This window comes from Sturnira hondurensis, unplaced genomic scaffold (assembly GCF_014824575.4).
Source record: "Sturnira hondurensis isolate 20B ecotype Veracruz unplaced genomic scaffold, ASM1482457v3 Scaffold0007036, whole genome shotgun sequence".
NCBI classification, from domain to species: Eukaryota; Metazoa; Chordata; class Mammalia; order Chiroptera; family Phyllostomidae; genus Sturnira; species Sturnira hondurensis.
The window spans coordinates 685,171-706,378 of record NW_028079667.1 but is presented as its reverse complement, the minus strand read 5'-3'; the positions used below and the strand labels follow the sequence as shown (position 1 = coordinate 706,378).

The following is a 21,208-nucleotide window of genomic DNA, read 5'->3' as shown; positions in this document are numbered from 1 at the left end:
GACACACAAAATTGCAAGAATAACTTCTCTTTAGAGTTTCTGGCAGAGAAGTGTCTCTAATCCACAAAAGGTGCAATTTGATAAAATAATTTGCATTGAAAAATATTTCAAATGATATATGTAACTGTAAATGAACATTTTCTTCAAATACTTATCAACTATTTGGTCAGCAGGACAGATTTCTCAAAAACTGTTTAATTAGATTCACTGGTAAAGAACCACTCTGCATCGATAGAATGTTTCACTCAAGCCATTTTGAAAAGAGTTTTCATTTTCCAAAATTGCAGTAGCAAAATCAGTGCAAAGATCATGGCTTTCTCAGTTTTCCACTTAATTCCAAGGCTCAAGTTGGGGTAAGATTATTTCTTTGTTCATTTGATATTACTGAGGATTCCCTCCCCACCACTAAACCGAGTTTGCCCAAAGGCTTGGTTCTTGGCCGCCTTCTCTCTCCATTCACTCCCGCTAAGAACTTATGCTGCTGGATGGACTTTGTACCATCTTTTCCAGCCCCAATGAGCTCTAAATTTCTTTTTTCCTGAAAAGATTTTTATTTTTAGACAGAAAAGGGAGGGAGTAAAAAAACACTGATGCTAGGAACATCGATCAGTTGCCTCTTGTACCCGCCCTGACCAGGTACTGAAGCCACAACTCAGAGAAGTGCCCTGACTGGGAATCAAACCCTTGATCTTTCATTTTCTAGGACGATGCCCAACCGAGCCACACTGGTCAGGGCTCCGAACTTCTATATACATCTGCCTACTGCACATACCTATGTGTGTAAATGTATCTACTGGATTTCAGATTTAGCAAGCCTAAAACCACAACTCCAGATTAGCACCCCAAACCTGCTCCTGTCTCCTTCAACTCAGCAAAATGGGAACCCCCTTCCCCAGGAGTTACTCTTGACCTCACATTCCTCTACTTCCCAGACACATGCAATTCTTCAAGTCCTCTCAGTTCTGCCTGTTAAGTACACCCCAAACCCTACCACTTCAGACATCTTGACCCCTACCACGTAGTGTGACTATATTCGCTTTTGCTTAGATGATGGCAATAGACTCCTTTCCGTAGACTATTCTCAACACAGCAGACAATAATCTATGAAACAGAAACCAGATCTAATCACTGTTCTCACCAAACTCAGGATAAAATGCAAGCACTTTTCCAGAAGCTACATAGCACCTGACACTGTCTTCTGCACTTATTTACTCTTCCACAGTGTCGCATGGAGAAGGGACTTGTCTTATTCACCACCATCTCCCCTGTGTCCATCCACAGCAGAGCCTGGCATATTACACACCCAATATCCACGGGATGAACTCATTTTACTGCTACACTACAGAGGAGCCTCATGGGCCCTTACCTGGCTGCAACAAAATTCCTGAACTTCAAGGGTTTTTTAATGAGCATAATTTCAGACTAGTAACCTTTAAAATGTGAGCTGCTACAGTAATTACCTTTTATAGTAATCCTGGGTGATGACTGTAGAGGTGCTAGAGGTATAAACTACTCCTGAATAAAATTTCAAATCATAAAGTATGTTTTATGCTTTATGATGACTGCTCCCCCGTTGTGGCTCTTTACATGTGGAAAAACAGCCTTTAATGCAAAGGCTGACAAATGGGTGGAGGAAAGAGCACGTGCAAAAGCAAAGGGAGGGTTGAAAACCCAGGATACACGCCACAACAGCAAGTATTTGGGGAGATACAGCTAGAGAGCAGCAAAGCACAAAGGGCCTTAATGCACCTGGCTAAGGACTTCAAACAGCAGGCAACTGCAATCCCTTCTATTTGCATTTTAGAAAACTTCTTGTGGTGAATATGACAGCTGGTGGGAGGGTGTGGTAGAGGCAACAACCTGACTGGAGGCAGAGACTGGTTTAGGACGCTCCAGAGCAATCCAGGCAAAAATCTATGGCTACGGTGAGAAAGACGTCCCTGCGGGCTGGACTGTGCAGCTTTGAGGCCTCCTCCTGTTCCTCTGCTCCAGACCAGCCCAAGTGACTGAGCGTTGACAAAATATCGCTGACTTTGCAAGTGTTTCTTTCTAAAGATCTTTGGTACCCCATTATCCGTGGAAGTCTCATTCTTAACTCCTGATTCACTTTCCTTTATCTTTATCATATTAGCCTGAGATGAAGTCATTAACTCATTGTTTACTATGTGGTATCAATGTTAGCAAGACGTCACAGTGTCTAAGCTGCTCAAGTAACAGTCATGTAGTTCTCTGACAAGAAGGGCCTCAGGATGGCGGTGAGGGGACAGGGGCACGGAGCTGAGTTCACGAGTGCTTGGTAACACAACGCCGTTTCCTCTTTCTCGATGTGTCTTTCAAAAGCTTGTATCCCTCTGTGGACTACACAAACGATTCCTAAAGCCAGGAGGCAGATGGTCTATGTAGTCTTCCAATTCTTGCTGCCTTGCCTTTAGGTAAACCCACTCGTTTAAAGGAAAACCACTGTGAAGCACTCCGACGCTCCACTGAGAAACACCTAAACCCTTCTCCGTGCCCGTCTACTTCTGCTCCAATGAGCCCCCTCCAACCTTGGGGAATCCTAATCATTAGTTCTGAATCAGACTGCTTTTAACATTCAGAAACAGTAATGTACTTTTAGTAAGAGAAGAACACCACTTCCACTTGCCTTATTTTTTATTAAGAATAAAATATTTCTCTCAAAATCGAAAAAAAGGAAATCATGGCCAAGAATTAAGTGAACATAATATCTATTTTTATTATGAAAACATTAAATTTTGACACATTGCTTCATTTTACTTTTTAAAAATCTATTATCTGCCTTAAACTTATTCAGCAAAAATGCCAATAAATTATATAAATCATGGTTTCGGTCTTTTTAACTAGGAACATAATATGCTTTACAATAATCAAACAACAATCCTAAATCTGAGTTGTACAGCGGTTAACTTGTAATCTGTTTTAGCTTCAAACCCAAACCAACCACATGCTAATACACTGCTGGGAAAGATTCTCAGAAGCTGCCTTCCACGCCCTGTCCGTGTCCTGCTTCTTCCCGGGGTTCGGAGTGCACTCCTGCCAGGGGCAGCCCCGCATGAAGGGCTGGTGGGACAAGTGACCCCCCTCACCTCCTGCTCATGCCATCTTGCCTTTGAGTAACTTCATTTCTTTAAAAGGAAATCATTAGCTAAGAACTCCAATACTGAGTTTAAAAACAGTGATTCCAATACACATTCAATCAAATGTGTTAGTACTTAAAGTCACAAATTCTGGAAAGTGAAAATAATATACAAGACAGAACTTATGTAAACAACCAATGAACTAAGGCAAATAGCACTGCCACCACATGCCATAAAATGGTATATTTTTGGTGTCTGAAGCTCTTTTAAAATTCTACTTTGGGACAGCTTTAGATGAATCTTAATAAAAGATGTGTGTTTGCATAAAGTTTAGAGTTTGAAGGGTTTTCAACATGGTGGCACTGTTTAAAAAATGCATCAATAGTCTTATCAGTAAATGTTTTCCCACTTGGTCTAAGTTTTACTGTCTGTGGAGGCAAGCACTATCTTAAGACTCCATGTTCAAAGTCACCATATGATCTCTATCATTCCTAGAGATTTTAAAGCTAGTTATCACCCTGGCTGTTAGCAACTTCATCTTCATCATCCTCATCATCTTGGTCTATGGATTCAAGTTCATCCTCTTCTTCATCCTAATGGGAAAATACACATTTAACATTATGAAGCTTGTTCACTTCACATTCAATACATAGTAACACATCTATCGATAAATTCTTTATTCCAGCAATTGTACTAGGTTACATGCCATCTGATTTCCTCGATTTAACGCTGAAGGCTCCCTGTCATTTTTAATATGAGATGAGATATTCAGGTTGACTTGCTGACAGATGGCCATAACTCTCACCTGAACCAAACATGTCAAAATAGAACGGCACGTCTGGGTGGTGAGAGTCTTGTCATCACAGGAACAAGCAAATCAATTCACTTTATAGGCTCAAAGCCCAAAAGAGAACAGTTAACAAATGCTAGAAACTGTGTAGGCGATACTGAATTCATGCACCTGACACATCTATGCCTGTACTATAGATATACAGGTACAACATTTCAAGGAACGGTGTAATTTTTGAAAATGTGTTATAAAGACACAATATAAAACATTTTGGAAACATTTCAATCTTACCGGATGACCAAGTTCCTTGAGTTTATGCTTCAACGACAGTATTTTCTGATCCTGATCAGCCAACAGCACCAGGAGATCATCCTGCTCTTTTTTAGAATCCGTGATGTTCACCTCGAGCTGGTTTTTCTCGTTTTGTAAAATGACAATGGTACTGTTGGATGAGTCCAGCTGCTCTTTAATAGCAGTTCTCTCCTCAGACAGAGCTTTGATTTCATTCTAGGAAGAGAAAGGTGAAAATCATTAATTTCAAATTAGTATTCACCCTCCTAAGGTTTTTAACAAACTGGCTCTTTCTCTGACAAATCACTGTGCTTGTCCAATCTGAAGACTGTAGGGGTCGGGCTGTGAGTACTGGGGACTTAACACACACACTCATGCAGGAACACGAGAATGCATGTTAGGCCACACACCAAAGGTGGTTATTGTGGAAAAATAAGAGTTTAACATCCAAAAAAATAGTTTTGATCAGTTATTCCTCAAAAAATCCTAAGAGAGCCCTGGCTGGCGTAGCTCAGTGGATTGAGCGTGGACCTGCGAACCAGGTGATCGCGGTTCGATTCCCAGTCAGGGCACATGCCTGGGTTGCAGGCCAGATCCTGGCAGGCTAACTACCAGCAGGGGATGCACAAAAGGCAACCATACATTGATGTTTCTCTACCTCTCTCCTTCCCCTCTAAATATAAATAAATAAATAAAATATTTAAAAAAAATCCTAAGAGATAACACTATGTCAGATAACCAGAGGAATAAAAACACAAAACAGAGCCCGATTAGCATACAAATTAGAGTAAGTAAAAAAAAACACAAACTTTCATCCTAACTTCATGCACACAATTAAATGTGGGAAAAAATAGCTTTTCAAGTAAAATCAATGGCTTATTTGACCAAAATTAGGCACACACAATCACATATTATCTTCCTTTTTCCATTTTTTCCTTCATGCCTTTTTTAAACTGGTATCACCCCATTCCCTTTCTCATGGCGTTTAATACGATTCCTCTGTCACTCAATAAGCTGGCAGGATCTCACGTGCCTGTGTTCCCTAGTCCTGTGGAAAGCCTTCATGTGGCTTGTGTATTGGCCAAACTTGTATTGCTAATTCTTAGAGATTGGTAAGAAAACTTTTCAATGATTTTTACTTTCAAAGTACATGCTGATATTCTTATTTCACATATTTAACACAATTATTTGAAAAGGTATGAAAAATATCTTCATTTGTGTTATCTTGAGTAACAGAATAGAGACGCTGTAAGATAACATTACACCTCGTTAGAGATTTCTTCATAAATCTAAGGATTTGAGAAATTGAATGAAATAATCTCTAAGTTCCTGGAGTTCATTTCATATAATATGCAGTAAATAAAGCTTCACCAAAACCAACCTTTAATTCTTTAGTTTCTTGTAATAATGCCGACAGCCTTCCTTCTACATCAGTAGCTTTTGCAGCTACTACAGTTTCGCTCTCTCCTGGTACAGGAACTGACTGTGACTGAAAGCAGAAATTGGGGGGTGGGGGAACAGTTTCTTGAAAGTTATGATCATTATGAAATCCCAAAGGTGATTTAATTTTCTTGCTATTTTGACATTTTGTTTCCAATGACAGAAAATACAGTTCCCTTACAAATTTACATGAATAAAGTGCTCTCCCTAGAAAGGTGCGTTGTCCCTTACAGCAAAGTAGAGGCTGAGACAAGAGTGGTGGGCAGCAGCTCTCACCAGAGGATGAGGAAGGCTGGGTCAAGCTGCCTCAAGGTCAGACCAGAAAAGCAATCGATGAGACGGTGCTAACACAGCTATTACATAGCTTTTAATAAGCAGAGTATATTTTTCAGAGCCCTTTCCTCATAAAATTCCTGTAAGTTTAGCTGACACTATCATTTCAGAGAGACAGGTGGGAACATGAAGCTGAATGCCATTAATTGGTGACATGTAGGAATTTTCTTAAGTGCTATAGGGAGTATTCTTAAAGCAGTTTTTCAGTCTTTCCCCACCTTTTTCCTAGAACATATTGGAAGTGAGGTGCTGGTCTAACAAATACCTAAAAATGTGTAAAGGGCTTCAGAACTGCTACAGGCTGGAAGAGTTCTGAGGTGCACGTGAGCCAAAGCCTAAATTGCTTTGAAGAGACTACTGGCAGAAATACGATCATTAAAGGCAGTTCTGGCCAGGGCTCAGAAAGAAGTAAGGAGAGCTGTAAAGAAAGTTTCTGTGGTCTTTAATCATGATGAACAGAATGCTGGTAGAAATATGGAGGATAAAAATGTGTTGCTGTGCTTTTTTGTTGTTGTTGTTCAGGTCTCGGACAGAAATGAGGGAAGGGGAGAAAAGGCGATTCTTGTTATAAGGTGGCAAAGAATTTGGCTGAATTGTGTTCTAGTGTTTTGTGGAAAGTAAAACTTGTAAGCGATGAAGTTGGATATTTAGCTGAACAGATTTCAAAACAAAGTGTTAAAGGTGTGGCCTAGTTTCTCCTTGCTGCTTATAATAAAATGTGAGAGAGCAATAAATTGAAGAAGAAATTGTTAAGCAAGAGGAAATCAGAACTTGAAGGTTTAGGAACGTCACAGCCTATCTCCGCTGCAGTAAACAACGAGGCGTGTTCTGGTGGAGCAGCATGGGTGGGGCGAGCAGCCACTGGTGAAGAGGGTGCTTGTGGGACCCAGGGACCCCGGCAACCACCTCAGCAGGAGCTGGAGGAAAGGGGTGATTATCCAGGGAGGACCAGGGGGACCTTCTTCTCCGACAGTTTGGACCCCTGCGAATTGCACGTGTTGCCAACAAGGTTCTTGACAATTTTATGCCGGCAGTAAACCTGCTAACTTAGACTAAAGGGTACAGAGACAGGATGAAATCCAAAATACCAGCAAAATGAACCAGTAAGTAACTGATTAAATTGACCTGGGAGTCTGTCTGTACCACCATGGACAAGAAGGTGATGTGACTCTGGCTAGTGAATAACCTAAAGGGCATATACTTTCGGTAATTTTGCTTCTTTTCCACAGTGGCCGAGAAACTGCACCTCAACCTTGTGTTTACTACTTTTCAGGAGAAAAAATTCACTAACTTACAAATGCTTCTATTTTCTGTAACAGCTCCTGTTTTTCTGTCTGTAGTTTGGTGATCTCCATAGATTTTGAGTTTAACTGAGACTTTAATGTTGCCAGTTCCTAAGACAGAAAAAACAGTTGCGTTGTAACATAAATGGCATTAATTTTGTCAAGGAAATGTCTATTTACAGGATATACAAACAATTTTACCTCCTGTTTTTTTTCTTCTCAGTTCTAAAAACCAACATTTTTCTGGACAAAAAGGTTTAAATATCCAAAACATTTAACCAAGCAATTATCATGGTCGACAGTGTATGGATATTAGGCATAAGATTTTGTATCTTCATATTTGCATCTTATAAACATATTTATATTTCCCGTAATTGTTAGTTCACTGATAATCTACAAATAATCTGGGTGAGATGCTGAGATCTATTAAAAAGAACCCCATTAAAAAATTAAACACAATGAAACTCAAATACCATGACTGTATAATTAAGACAGCTTTTGGACTTTCCAGTGGCTGCTGTCACTACTGGGTTTGCTTACGCCTGACAAAGTCGTTCTAGATCACTGGAACCGGAAGGTGGTTACTCTATTACAGTTAAAAGAAGACAAAACAGAATGTGGATCAAGCTGGAAAATTACCTGTTTCAATTCTGCAATTTGTTCAGAATCTCTAGCTGAAGCTGTTGCTTCATTTGTGTCCAGGGATGTTTGGGAAGATTTCTATAAGCAGCATAGAAATAAACTATGAAATAAATTCAGTCTAAAGATACAGAAAAAACCAAAACAGACTATACACAAACAGGGGTGGGCAAAAGTAGGTTTACAGTTGTAAATACTGGAAAAAGAGTTTACTCTTGTACTGTCATTTATTATTTATTGTATTATAACTTTGTAACCCTACTTTGCTCACCCCCGAATGAGCTATATCTTACAGATGCTTACCAATAAATTTCCTATCAACATTTTAATTTTGATAAAATGTCAAGACACCATATATTGTCTACAACTTGTCCATGGTTAATAAATTTATACTTATAAAAAGTAATTTATTAAATATAAACACTTATCTGATGTCATATGGAGAAAGAGCATACAAACAAAGTATTTTTTTAGTGATTTCCATGTATTAAAAGAGCTTTATACAAAGTATCTCATTTAATGCTTGCAACAGTGAAAAAGATTATCAGCACCATTTTATAGATACGAACATAAGTTTAAAGAGATTAACTGCTTAAATTCAATTAGCTAGGAAGCAGTGAAACTTTGGACAGTCTGACACAGCTCATATTCTAAAATCTTACTATGATATGTTGACTTACGGGATCCAGACAATAAATAAGCAGGATAATGAGGATTACTCTAGTGCTCTTATTTAAAATTTTTAAACAGCCCTGGCTGGTGTGGCTCAGACTGCGAAGCAGAGGGTCGCTGGTTCCATTCCCTGTTAGGGCACATCCCTGGGTTGCAGGCCAGGTTCCCCGGTGTGTGGAGCACAAGAGGCAGCCACACATTGATGTTTCTCTCCCTGTCTTTCTCCCTCCCTGCTCTTCTAAAAATAAATAAAAATCTTAAAATTTTTAAACACTTACCAAATTTTCAATCAGAGAGTCTTTTTCGGCCAGTTGGCTTCGTAAAAGTTCCTGATTACTTTTTAATTCTTCTACCTCTGCTCGCAGCCTGGAGATCTCTTCTGGAGGGATGCCGTTCACCTGGGCCCCACCATTGGAAGAGCCATGATGCGGACTGTCTTTCCCTGTCAGACAGGCAGAGATGTGAAGAGCCAGCGTGAAACCTAAGTTTTGTCATTTTTGGAATTAGAAGACTCAGATATAAATATAAATATGTAATTTCCTTAATTTCCTTTGGCAGCACTTTTATAACCACATTTCATTTTTGCAAAATAGTGTATTGATAAAAATAGTAAATTGATGATATTTTCAGGGTTTCCGAGAGGAAAAACAGCACAGTCTTATTAAGACTAGACTGGTTTGGTGATGTAAGATTAAAAATCACAGTAGTTTCAATTCTGATTCTGTCAATATAAGAGAAAATAAAAAATCTCCTCAAAGGAATAGCTTTGTTTATGAACTAGCCCTGGCTGGTATAGCTCAGTGGATTGAGCATGGGCCTGCGAAGCAGAGGATCGCGGTTCCATTCCCAGTCAAGGCACATGCCTGGGTTGCAGGCCAGTTTCCAGCAGGGGATGCGTAAGAGGCAACCATACATTAATATTTCTCTCCCTCTCTCCTTCCCTTCCCCTCTAAAGATAAATAAATAAAAATTTAAAAAAATAAAGTCTTTAAAATAATGGCAAGTTATTGTCATAAATAAAGGAATAGCTGTTTTTTTCTGAAAATTTTAGTCACTTTGATATAAATGAACTACATTTCTACATAGCTTGTATTCCAATCATAAGCACTATAGGGTGATACTACTTACAAATTTGAGCTTTTCATGTGCCAGGAACTGAACTAGAATTTTACTGACATTATTTCATTTAATTCCCAGATGACACAGATGTTATCATCAGCTCAGCTTTGCAGACAAGGAAACTGAAAAGTTAGACCAGTCGTTCTTAACTGGCTACACATTAGAAGCTCCTGGGGAGGAGACTGAACTAATGAATTACTGAGACCTAGACCCAACTCTGACAAATTAAATCACAAACACAGTGGGATCTCGGTGGTACTATTTATTTATTTTTTATTTTTCAATTACAGCTGAGCTACAGTATTATAATAGTTTCAGGTATAGAACAAAGTGATTAGATATTTACAAAGTGTACAAAGTGACCACCCAGATACACCTAGTACCCATATGACAAGTACTGGTGCTATTAAAAAAAAACTCAGGGGATTCTAATGTGTAGGAAGGTTGAAAACCAATGGGTCAGATAAAATCAAATTAAGTAGCAAAGAGGGTGAATTTCAAAATGTGTGAACTTGATTCACACATTTGTCACAGTGATTAACTTAAGACTAGAGAGAGACTAGTGTACAAGAATAATCTGTTTGACTCTGTCCAGCTCTTGGGAACACTGCAAGAACGGTGTGGCCAGCCACACTCACCTAGCTGTACTTTCAGAAGATTGTACTGATCCTTGTGCTGCTGAATCTGAGATGCCTGCTGTGTGACTGCTGTCTGGAGCTGTTCGTTTTGACATTTTAATGTAGAAATCTGCTGCTTTAATTCCTCAAGTTGCAGATCCTGTGGAACAAAACATAATTCAAGTGTTGTAAATTCATACCGGTAAGAATTAAGATGATGGACAAATTAAAAATTAGAGATTACTTGGAGTCAGAATGTTAAAGTATTCCCTACTCCCCAAATCACTCATTAATTAGACAGTAATACATCAATATATGCACCAATTAATATGCAAGAGAACCAAGATTTTAAGTAAAATCCCACTAATAAGCACTATGGTACACCCTGCAACCTGCCTGTAATCACGGGGAGTGGGAGGACCAAGCTGAAAAACTCCACTTTGTGGTCCATCAAAACTTTCAAGAAATCTATAGTGACCTATGTAAAAAGGGGAGCACATGTATGTGTACATATGCATCTACATCACTTCTCACATTATGAGACCATCACGGAACAGAACATTAGAAGGACTGAAAAGAGAGCTTCCAACTATCACCACCTGACGTAACTAGTTGGAATTTGATCTATTCTATTTTATGTTCTTTGAATTTTTCCAAAACAAGTTTTTTAACTTGTCATATCAGTCCATATATCATTTTGTAACCTTTAATTTCCTTACTAGTCAATAATTTCTCCATATTACTAACAGTTTTCATTATAATTTTTACTCTCAATCTCATCAGTAGATGCAATATGATTTATATTCAAAGCAACAGTGAGGCTCTTTCCATTTTTCTGAATAATAAATACTATTACAATAATTGTTAGTCCATATAATTGTCCTGAATTTTGGAGAATTTCCTTAAGATGGATCCTCATATGTCAAAGTGTATACATTTCATAGCTCTTTGGGCTTGTTGCCGAATTGTTAAATGTAGCATTTAAAGTGGGGAGAATATTTAATAATAATTATTTCTAAAGAAGGGTCATTATAGTAATTGTGTCAAATCACTTTTTCTTCTGAATCACCTATCTATGAGACCCACATGTAGGAGATGACGTCACATTCCATGTATTTATTTTCCAGTGCTCTAAAGACATTACATTTCACCATCTGGAAATGGTTCCATATTTGTACTAAGATACAGATGAAAAATCCTGATAACCACGGGTAAGGTTAACAGTTCAAATGTGGGTCATTCAAAGCTGACTTTAATTTACTCATTTACTTATAAACTGAAAAAGCTCAAACGGAATGCTAAATATAATACTAATTTCATTCTTTCTCACAATTTCAGTCTTAACAATGCAGACTACGGGGAAGAACAGAACACGGCGCCTTCCCCACTTAAGGGCTCCTCCCGATCCCTCGCTTGCCACAGCTGTGCACAGCCAGCCGCAGTGCAAGGCCATCTTGCGTGAACCGCTATTAGCGCACTGTGTTTATGATGCTGGGATTTTAACACCATCACTGATCTCTTTTCAGTAAGCACTTTCTAGGATTCCAATCAAGGTAACACGACGAATTAAATGAGAGAAAAAAACGAAGAAACATTTTTAAGGGATGTGGTGGAAGATTTAAGGTGCACAGCACAAAGCAAACGTGGAGGTTCTGGTATCCTGAGAGGAGAATGTCAACTGATTTTGAAAATGTATTTTCAACTTCATTTGTAATCATCCACTCTCCTAATCAGCTCCCTTTCCAGTTCTAACTCAGTATCAGCTATTCAGTTGTGTAAGTCAGCAATCTGAGGATGGTATTTGACCCTTTCTGCTCCCTCACATCCAACCAAGTCCTGCTAATTTTATCTTCTTCACTTTCCACATTTCTCAGGTTGCTTCTGTTCCACGAAGCATGAGCTTTAGTCCCAGTGACACGTATTTGAATTCTGTTGCACCAGCCAGTGAGTGATCCTGGACAAGGTTAAATTCTGCCTCAGAGTCCTTATTTATTTTAAACTAAAGATGTTAAGTACTTTGTACAGATGATGTGAAAATTAAATGAGACAGTGTTTCAAATGTGCTCAGTGATCACCTAGAGCAGAGTAAAGAAAATCCGGCAGCCAGCATCACTACCGTCATCACCGGTGCTCCCACTGGTTCCCCTAGCGCACCACAGCCGCCTCCTTCGTGGGCTCCCTCCCTCTCGCCTGGCCTCTCAGAGTGCTCCTTGGCAGGGCCACCAAATGTTCTGTGTGTGCCCAGTACCCCTCCTTCCTTTCCCTTCCCTTCTCTCACCTAGTTTACTCTCCTAGTCATCATTGCAGGACCCAACTTCCATTTCCTTGAAGCTGCCTCTCAGTGCTGCCATATAGCTTTGATGATCTCTATCACTAGACTTAATATATTGTAATCTATGTGTCATAATAATCTATTTATAGGTTTATCCCCCCATAAGATTGTGGTACAGAAACATGTCTGATTTATGTCTTTATCCATAACATCTTCCATAATGCTTAAAACATAATACTGATTTTAGAAGAGAGGAAATGGGGTGGGTGGAGAGAGAGAGAGACAGGGAGAAACACTAATTGGCTGCTCCTGTATGAACCCTGACCAGGGAAAGAACCTGTAGCCTTTCGGTGAGTGGGATGACGCTCCAGCCAGCAGAGCCACCCTGGCCATGGCAGATATTTTTGAATTATTTAGAAAAATAATGAGTTTAATTCTCTGTATCCTCTTGCATTTGAAATGCCAGGAAAAATTCTTCCCTAAAGTAGAAAAGTATCAGTATATCAGAGAGGGTAGACAATTTATTGGTACGTACTTGCTCTCGAATCATATTTTTATAGTGAGTCACAATACTGTCATGTTGTTCTAATGTTTTCTTCACCTCTTCTTCTTTTTTATCTTCTTCACTGGACTTATAAATAGCCTTAGTTATCACACCTATAAAAGAAAGTTTATTCAAAACTTATTTTGTACATTTAAAATACTAAGGATAGGCAGTAAAAACATATGTCCTAACTTCATGAGAGATGAGAAATAATTTCTCCAATTTATTAATGGCCAAAAGCCCTTCAATGGGCTATACACCAACAGCTAGGGAAAAAAAAACACTTTTAGGCCTATCATAAAATCTGCATCTGTCCAGAATATACGTTGTATACAATATAAGCGTAGGTACTTTCTAATGAATACCAATATAAATGTTCTTATCTTACCTTCGAGTTCTTTTACCAGTTTTGTAAACTCATGGTCAAATATCATGCATTCTGGACTGGGAAAGTTGGGCTGGGGTTTCTGAGACGCTCTGGAATACAACTCATGTTTGCTAATAAATCCTAGCTTCTCTATGAAATTCTCTTTGCCAATCCTCTTCTCTATTAGTTGTTTTAGTTTCTCTCTACAGAGATAAGCACATTAAGATGCTTAAGAAAAAGTCAAACAAAACATAAAAACTTGATCTACATTATACTCTGGCAGAAGAAGAAATGATTTTCTCGTGATGGCATTAGCCGGTCATTCTCCCCTTACTTACTTCATGTAGCTCTCAAGTGAGTTATCATTGAAATAAATAGAAATGCCCAACAGAAGGGCACATAAGCCTTGGACCAGCTGCTCTTCCTCTCCAAGATTTTCTGCAATTTGTCCCGTAAGCTGAAATCTTCATTAAGGAGACTAGTGCTTCATAATATTTACAATGCTTTATTTTATAATTTAAATTTGACATGTATTTCAGGTAGAAGTTTCTATAAGAAATTCTATATACAGTCCTAGCAAGCAAAACACAAAAAATGGTATGTATATACACACGCACACACACACAGCTTTAGCAAGCACCATCACCATCTTAATATTTCCAAACAGAGAAAATTCAAATATTTGGGACACAGAGCTACCTCTGATTGAGAGGAAGAAATAAAATAATAAAGCAAATACTTACTTATATCTTACTACAATGTAAAGGATACAAATGGAACATTGGCTGAATTGTGAAGAAAGTGTGTTACAGCAATTGGACAGTTACTTAGCCAGGTACAAAGCAACATCAGTAATCCAACTCTTGTCTGAATTTTGCTTCCCTGAAACAGATAAGTTGGCAAAAATCTCAATTTACTTTTTCAAATTTGAAGTTGCCCTAAGGTCCCTCCCTGTTTGCATAAAAAGATATTTAACATCTTATAAAAGATGTGTCAGAAATCCAGATTTTAGAAAGTGAACGAGAGTGCATTCTTATGTTCCCTCTGTGCTGTACTTCCCAAAATGAACAGTAAGAAGAAATCAGAATTGATTTATGTTCATGAGCATGCAGCGGGTTACCTAAAATACCTGGAAAAGCCTACTCTACTAAAGAAGAACTGTACGCTATAGATACTTAAAAAAAAATCTATCAATCCTAAATCATTTTACAAAAAAATTAATTTACCAGGCAAATTTATGATGCTTCAATTAAAATGTTAAAAACAAATTTCTAGTAAAAGAACAAATTCTACCTCCTTCAAAAATCACTGAGGAAATGACAAAGAAATAATCTCCTGAATTACTTAGTCAAATTCCACTGGAGAATATATTCTCTAACAGAAACATAAATAAGCCATATTATACACTTACAGACAATATGGCAGATAATAAGAAATCACAAATATAATGGACAAAAAGATCTATTTAAGGTAGTTAGTTAAATGCCCCAAATCACTAACTATACTGCTGTCAAGTATAATTAAACAATACTGAACACTAGCATGTCCATCAAACCTGCAGTTTTCTTAAATTTTTATACAACATATTTATATCTCCTTTATAGAATATTCTTTAGATGATAGCACTGTTACAGTCCATACTGTATTATATAGAACCTTATTAAGAAAAAAAAGTTAAATGAAACAGAATAATGTAAATGAGCACAATAATGGATTACGTTGGGCCCTGGCTGGTGTAGCTCAGTGGATTGAGCATGGGCCTGTGAACCAAAGGATCTCAGTTCAATTCTCAGTCAGGGCACATGGCTGAATTGCAGGCCAGTTCCCAGCAGGGGATGCATGAGAGGCAACCATACATTGATATCTCTCTCCCTTTCTCCTTCCCTTCCCTTCTAAAGATAAATAAATAAAATCTAAAAAAATAATAATGGATTACACTGGGAGTAATTTAAGGAAGAAAATATCCCAAACACAATTATTCAAAGATCTAGACAGGAATGAATTTAAAATAACCATTACTGTGTTTTGAAAAATTTCTAGCACCCAGACTGTTCTAATTTAATGAATCTTGATGTCACTACCTTGGCCTTTCTATAATTTATTTCCAAGTATAGTTAACATTTAAATAAATTCAAATTACACCTCTTCAAATGATTTGCCAAGTAAGTATTAATTTGCATGGATTTAGTTTTTACATGATGCATTATTTTTCTTGCCTCTATGCCATTACTGTGTGGCATATCTTCACGTTACCCAAGTAAATTGAATAGTTAAAACATATACCCTTATTCTCAATTGACTGTGTGCTCTATAGAACTTACAAGTAATTACTCAAATCATACATGCAAATGCTTCACTGATTTCCCCAGTTTTACATAAAATGTTGATTACTACTTGAAAGTAATATATAGTAGTGCCAAATGTACCTACATTGTACATACATCAAGGCCTCCTGTCAAATCACTGGCTGATGTCTGAGTAAACAAAGATGAAATTAGATTTGAATTTGAATTTTTCTAGAAGTATGCCATTAGTGGTCTAACTAAAGGATAAGAAGAGTGGAGTCAAACATAACTAGTTAGAACTAATTAGAAGAGAGAATGGAACAACAAAGGAATATAAAGTACACAAGAATGAGTCTAATCAAAATTGCATAAAACCTAAACTAGAAAAATTTAAAAACACTCCTAATGAGCACAAAAGTAGACATAAATCAATAGAAAGAAACCATGTTCAGGTAGAAAGACTCAAGAGTATGAAGATATTCATCCTGTATTAACTTATAAAGTTAATAAAAATTTTAAAATTAAAAAAGAAAAATAGTAAAGTTTGTAAGATTAATGTAACCCAAATAAAAATGCCAACAGAGTTTTTTCTTTTGGAACTAAGCAATCTAGTTCTCAAGTTCATACAGAAAAGTAAACAAGCAAGAATAACCAGAGAAACTGTAAAAAAAATGAAAAAGAGCAATGAGGTGATACTAACTCATGAATACAGCTAGCATATAACCATCAGTGGGTTACAAATGGATTTAAAATAATATTGGGACGACTGACTAGACAGCTTCTAAAAAAGATCAGAGGATCCATATCTCATATAGTTCAATGAGAAAAAGATAACAAAGATTTAAATACAAAATTAAACTGGAAAGTAAAGATAAAAATACAGGCAAATTTTTCAAAATCTTGAAGTAGGAAAGGCCTTTCTAAAAACAATTTAAAATGTAGAAGCAATAAAAAAAGTGATACAAAAATACCGAGGTCAAAAGAAAAATGACATTTCAGGAAAAATGTATTTGTAAATTACCACAGACAAGGGTTGAATTCCTTAATATGAGTCCCTATAAACAATAAACGATTAACAACCCAATAGAAAAGTGGGAAGATGAACTATTAAGTAAGGAGAGTTCATGGAAAAACTTCAATTGGTTTGTAAACATAAAGAAAGCGATTCAACCTTTTAGTAAGAGAAATGCAAATTAAAACTCAGTGAGATAACATTTTTCACCTCTCATCAGACTGGGAAAAATACAATGATTCACCTTGAGTCACTGTATGACAACAGTGTGACAACACGCTGTTGACCATGGGGAAACAGACAATCTAGTACACTGCAGTCTTACTTCACTTAGTGGAAGTGTAAAATGGCACTAAGTGAAAAAAACCATGGTGAAAAACAGTGCATATGCATAAAAAGCACTTGAAGAGTATGGAAGAAATGCCTTTTACCTGGCAAATCATCTGAATAACAGAAGTGGGGAACTACAACAGGGGTTGGGTCCAAAACTTCTTACTGTATAACTTTTTATATCATTTTGATTTCTAAACCATGTATTACCCATTTCAAAGGGACATACACATATTTTTAAAGGCCTGAAGTTTAATTTTAAGTATGGCAGTATGATATCAGTAAAAAGGACATTTGGTTGGGAATTGAAAGTACCAAATCTACCGTCCTACCTTGTACAAGTTCAATATGCTCTGTGGGCCCCAATTTCCTCACTGAGTAAACAGAGGCATTTGGATTAAATGAGCTCATTAAGAGGATACCAGGATTTATACCCTGGTTCTAAAACTCAACAGCCTTTAAACTTTACTTACTTCTACTTCTCTTTATATCCTTGAATAAGGGTAATAACTGAAATTTTACCAGTATTTATCTTTGGGTAGTAAAATGAGGAACATTATTCTTTTTCTACTGTCTACTTTTCTAAATTTTTCAAAATGGTAAGGAAAATAAATGATTAATGAGTACAAAAATGCTATAGTATTTGTCCAGTATACCATCATAAAATGTTAAAAGTAAGATCAATCCAACAAAATTCTGTTCAAGCTGCTTTATTCCTTCAAAATAAAATCCAAAAATGAGCATTAAAAGCTATCAAAACATTTTATGTCATTGCTCTCAAATCATCTGATGGATCCTTTACAAGATAAACACCTAGAACAACTAAAAGAAAGTCATACCCCACTTGCTGATTAAAACTATTCATTTTGTTAATGTTTACATATTTGTATTTTTGTTCACAAGTTTATGTATCTCTTCCTAGGCCCCCAGAGTACAGGAACCATGGAAGATCTCTGGAAGAACAAGTGAAATTATTATAATTTCAGAGCATCTGAGGGTGCAGTTATTAGAAATCACGTATTTTACTTGATGGAAGAGAACCACAAACTAAAGAATTCAAGTTGAGCCCTGGCTGGTGTAGCTCAGTGGATTGAGCTTGGGCTGCGAACCAAAGGGTCACCGTTCGATTCCCAGTCAAGGCATATAAAGGCATATGCCTGGGTTGTGCACCCGGTCCCCAGTGGGCGCCATGTGAGAGGCAACCACACATTGATGTTTCTGTCCCTCCCTCTCCCCTTCCCCTCTCTTTCTTAAAAAAAAAATAATAATAATAATTCAACTCGAATCATCTTATTGTTAACATAAGCTATTATGTTTCCCCTATTATATTTTCTATTACATTTATTTTTTTAAAGATTTTATTTATTTATCTATAGAGGGGAAGGGAAGGAGAGAGGGAGAGAAATATCAATGTATGGTTGCCTCTCCTGAGTCCCCTGCTGGGAACTGGCCTGCAACCCAGGCATGTGCCCTGACTGGGAATCAAACTGCGATCATGTGGTTGGCAGACCCGCACTCAATCCACTGAGCTACACCAGCCAGGGCTATTTTCTATTACATTTAAATAAAAATATCTTATTCCTACTTTGTGAGTTTCAAGTTTAGCATTTTTCTTTTCTTTATAAAAAATGTGAAAAGCCAACATTTTAAACTTCTATTGTTAAAGTATTAAAATGAGAGTCTATAGTACTATGCTGAGACTCATTTTCTAATGGTGGCCTCTGGGGATAAAGAATTAATAGGAAAGAGGCATGAGGAAAATATCTGGGACTAGGATTATGTTGTTATATACCTTGTATTGGGTGTTTTGAGATATATTCAACCACCAAAAATGATCAGATTGAAAACTTAAGGTCTCCATTTTACTTTGTAGAAATTATACATTAAAAAATTCCCTCTTAAATGACTGATATGTATACTTATAAAATACTTAATATCAAAGATTCTGCAGGCCAAATATGTCTGTGTGTGAGTTATCAACGTGTCAAATCATGCTCTTACACAAAGATACAATTCCCAACAGAACCTGTTATTACTACCCACACCACAAATGAACACATGCGCAAACAGGGACATTAAGGTCCACGCCACAAAACAAAACAAATCAAAACTAATAAATCACACTCTCCCCCCATCAAAAACAAATCCCCAATGGTAGTTGTATATGAGTTATAGCCAGAATAAGCCATAACATTAAATTTAAAATCTTTCAAATTACAAAATTATACTTACTATAGTACATTTTCAATAACCTAATTAATATAGAAACCATTACATCCTTTCATATACTGATTAACTAAAGGGAAAATCCTTAATCCTAAATTTACTACCTTTGAAATGGTTTCAGGGGAAATAAAGAAGCAAGCTTGGGTGAAAAAACAGAAAAAAACACCAAAAAGCCCAAACCAAGGAATTCCTGAAAGTGGAAGCATCCCTGGAGGAAGCACAGGATAGCTTCAGAATGTCATCCCCACAGCTCTTAGAAAAACCGCTACAGTATCCCAAGGAGAAAAACTGGAGAGCACTTGTGACAGAGATCAACTTGCTGGCACGTAAAAGTGTGAGTAGAATATAACTTCAAACAAGCAGTTAAAAAACCAGTCAGCAAACCCAAGACAAGAAAAGCTTTGCTGTAAGAGGAAAAGGCCTAAGTTGACAGAAGTGATACATACCCGTCTGTCGATCTTATCACCCTGCAAATTATACATTAAACATTACTCATAAATATTACTGCTTTAGAAAAATGTAGATCTAGAAAAACCCCTCAAATACAGTCTCTACAAACCCAAGCCAACAATTTGGGACAAGGCAGTTCTAATCTTTTATTACATAACCACGCATATATACTTGAGGGGAGAAAGCGGTTATAGCACTCACTGTGACTACTAAGAGTGGGAAGACACAACTATCTTGAGGATTTCTCATTATGTATTAATTGTAATTACAACATTAGACCAAAGTCTGTAGTGACAGTGGTTAGGCAGTTAGTTATTGGTTGGCTTAAGAAAAGGTATTTTCAGCCCTGGCTGGTGTGGTTCAGTGGATTGAGCATGGGCCTGCTAAGCAAAGGGTGGCCAGTTCGATTCCCGGTCAGGGCACATGCCTGGGTTGCAGTCCAGGTCCCCCGTAAGGGACACATGAGAGGCAACCACACATTGATGTTTGTCTCCCTCTCTTTCTCCCTCATTTCCCTGCTCTCTAAAAATAAATAAATAAAATCTTTTTTAAAAAAGAAAAGCTATTTCCAATGGACAGCAACATAAAAATGGCAAGTATTAAATAAGCAAAAATATGAATATTTTTGGATGATGTTTTTAAAACAGTGAGACATAAATGATAAACCAAAGATAAAGATAAACTTTCAATGGAAGTAAACCAATTTTAACATCAAAGGAAGTTCTCAACTCCCTTTTCACTTACAGTTAATTTTTAAGATTTCATTTATCACTTCATATGAATGGCACTGACATTTCTTTAAAGCTAACAACAAAATATTCCATAAATGCAGAAAAATTAAAAACTAAGGATATAGCCCATTATCATGGGGAGGGGGTCAGACAATTACAATGGATAGAGCAATTTAGACTTTCTGACATTTTTCCTCCTCCCAAGTGAATCTGAGTGTTGATGCCATTATGCTGTTGCTAAAGCATGAACTTGAACTGTTCAATGGCAATGCTGCCATGTGTGGGCAAATCATCCAACTGTAAGTGATACTCCTAAATGCTTTAACATCCATTCTTCAAGACTACTACTGCTCTTATCAGTAGTCTAAAAAAATGCAAACATTTTTAGTTATGGTTTCCTCTGCCTTACTAGGTAAATTGTATGCCTTGGGGTTTTGAGAATTTGAGAGCTCACCTACATCAAGAGGTATACAGGTTAACTACATAAGCATTGAACTGATTATTCTATCTTTGTTTCCTGAAAGGAAGATCAATTGCTCTGGGAAGAGAAAGAGGGAGATACATAGCTATGAACCACTTTATTCTATTCTCTTTCTTAAACTGACCTGAATTAAGCTACTGAGCAGAGAAAGAAAATAACATGCAAGAACACTCTGGACAATTTAAAAAGAAAACAAAAACAATAAATATCATTCTGCCTAGAATATGTGTT

General features: G+C 37.2%; 1 protein-coding gene across 4 annotated transcripts in view; it reads right to left on the bottom strand.

Moving 5' to 3' along the window:
- Nucleotides 1-3,428: 3,428 nt before the first annotated feature.
- The window catches only part of USO1 (USO1 vesicle transport factor), a 71,106-nt gene continuing 53,326 nt past the window's right edge, over nt 3,429-21,208 (bottom strand). For 2 of the 4 annotated variants that reach the window (XM_037050947.1, XM_037050949.1), the window contains 12 exons: nt 19,762-19,782; nt 14,234-14,344; nt 13,801-13,919; nt 13,484-13,665; nt 13,087-13,208; nt 10,301-10,439; nt 8,822-8,985; nt 7,872-7,952; nt 7,245-7,343; nt 5,558-5,665; nt 4,177-4,392; nt 3,429-3,688 (listed from right to left, as the gene is read on the bottom strand). In XM_037050947.1, the coding sequence (XP_036906842.1) occupies nt 3,602-3,688; nt 4,177-4,392; nt 5,558-5,665; nt 7,245-7,343; nt 7,872-7,952; nt 8,822-8,985; nt 10,301-10,439; nt 13,087-13,208; nt 13,484-13,665; nt 13,801-13,919; nt 14,234-14,344; nt 19,762-19,782 (1,449 nt within the window). In that variant the 3' untranslated portion in view covers nt 3,429-3,601. The remainder of the gene's footprint in view (nt 3,689-4,176; nt 4,393-5,557; nt 5,666-7,244; nt 7,344-7,871; nt 7,953-8,821; nt 8,986-10,300; nt 10,440-13,086; nt 13,209-13,483; nt 13,666-13,800; nt 13,920-14,233; nt 14,345-19,761; nt 19,783-21,208) is intronic. The other 2 variants (XM_037050950.1, XM_037050951.1) reach the window with 1 other exon arrangement.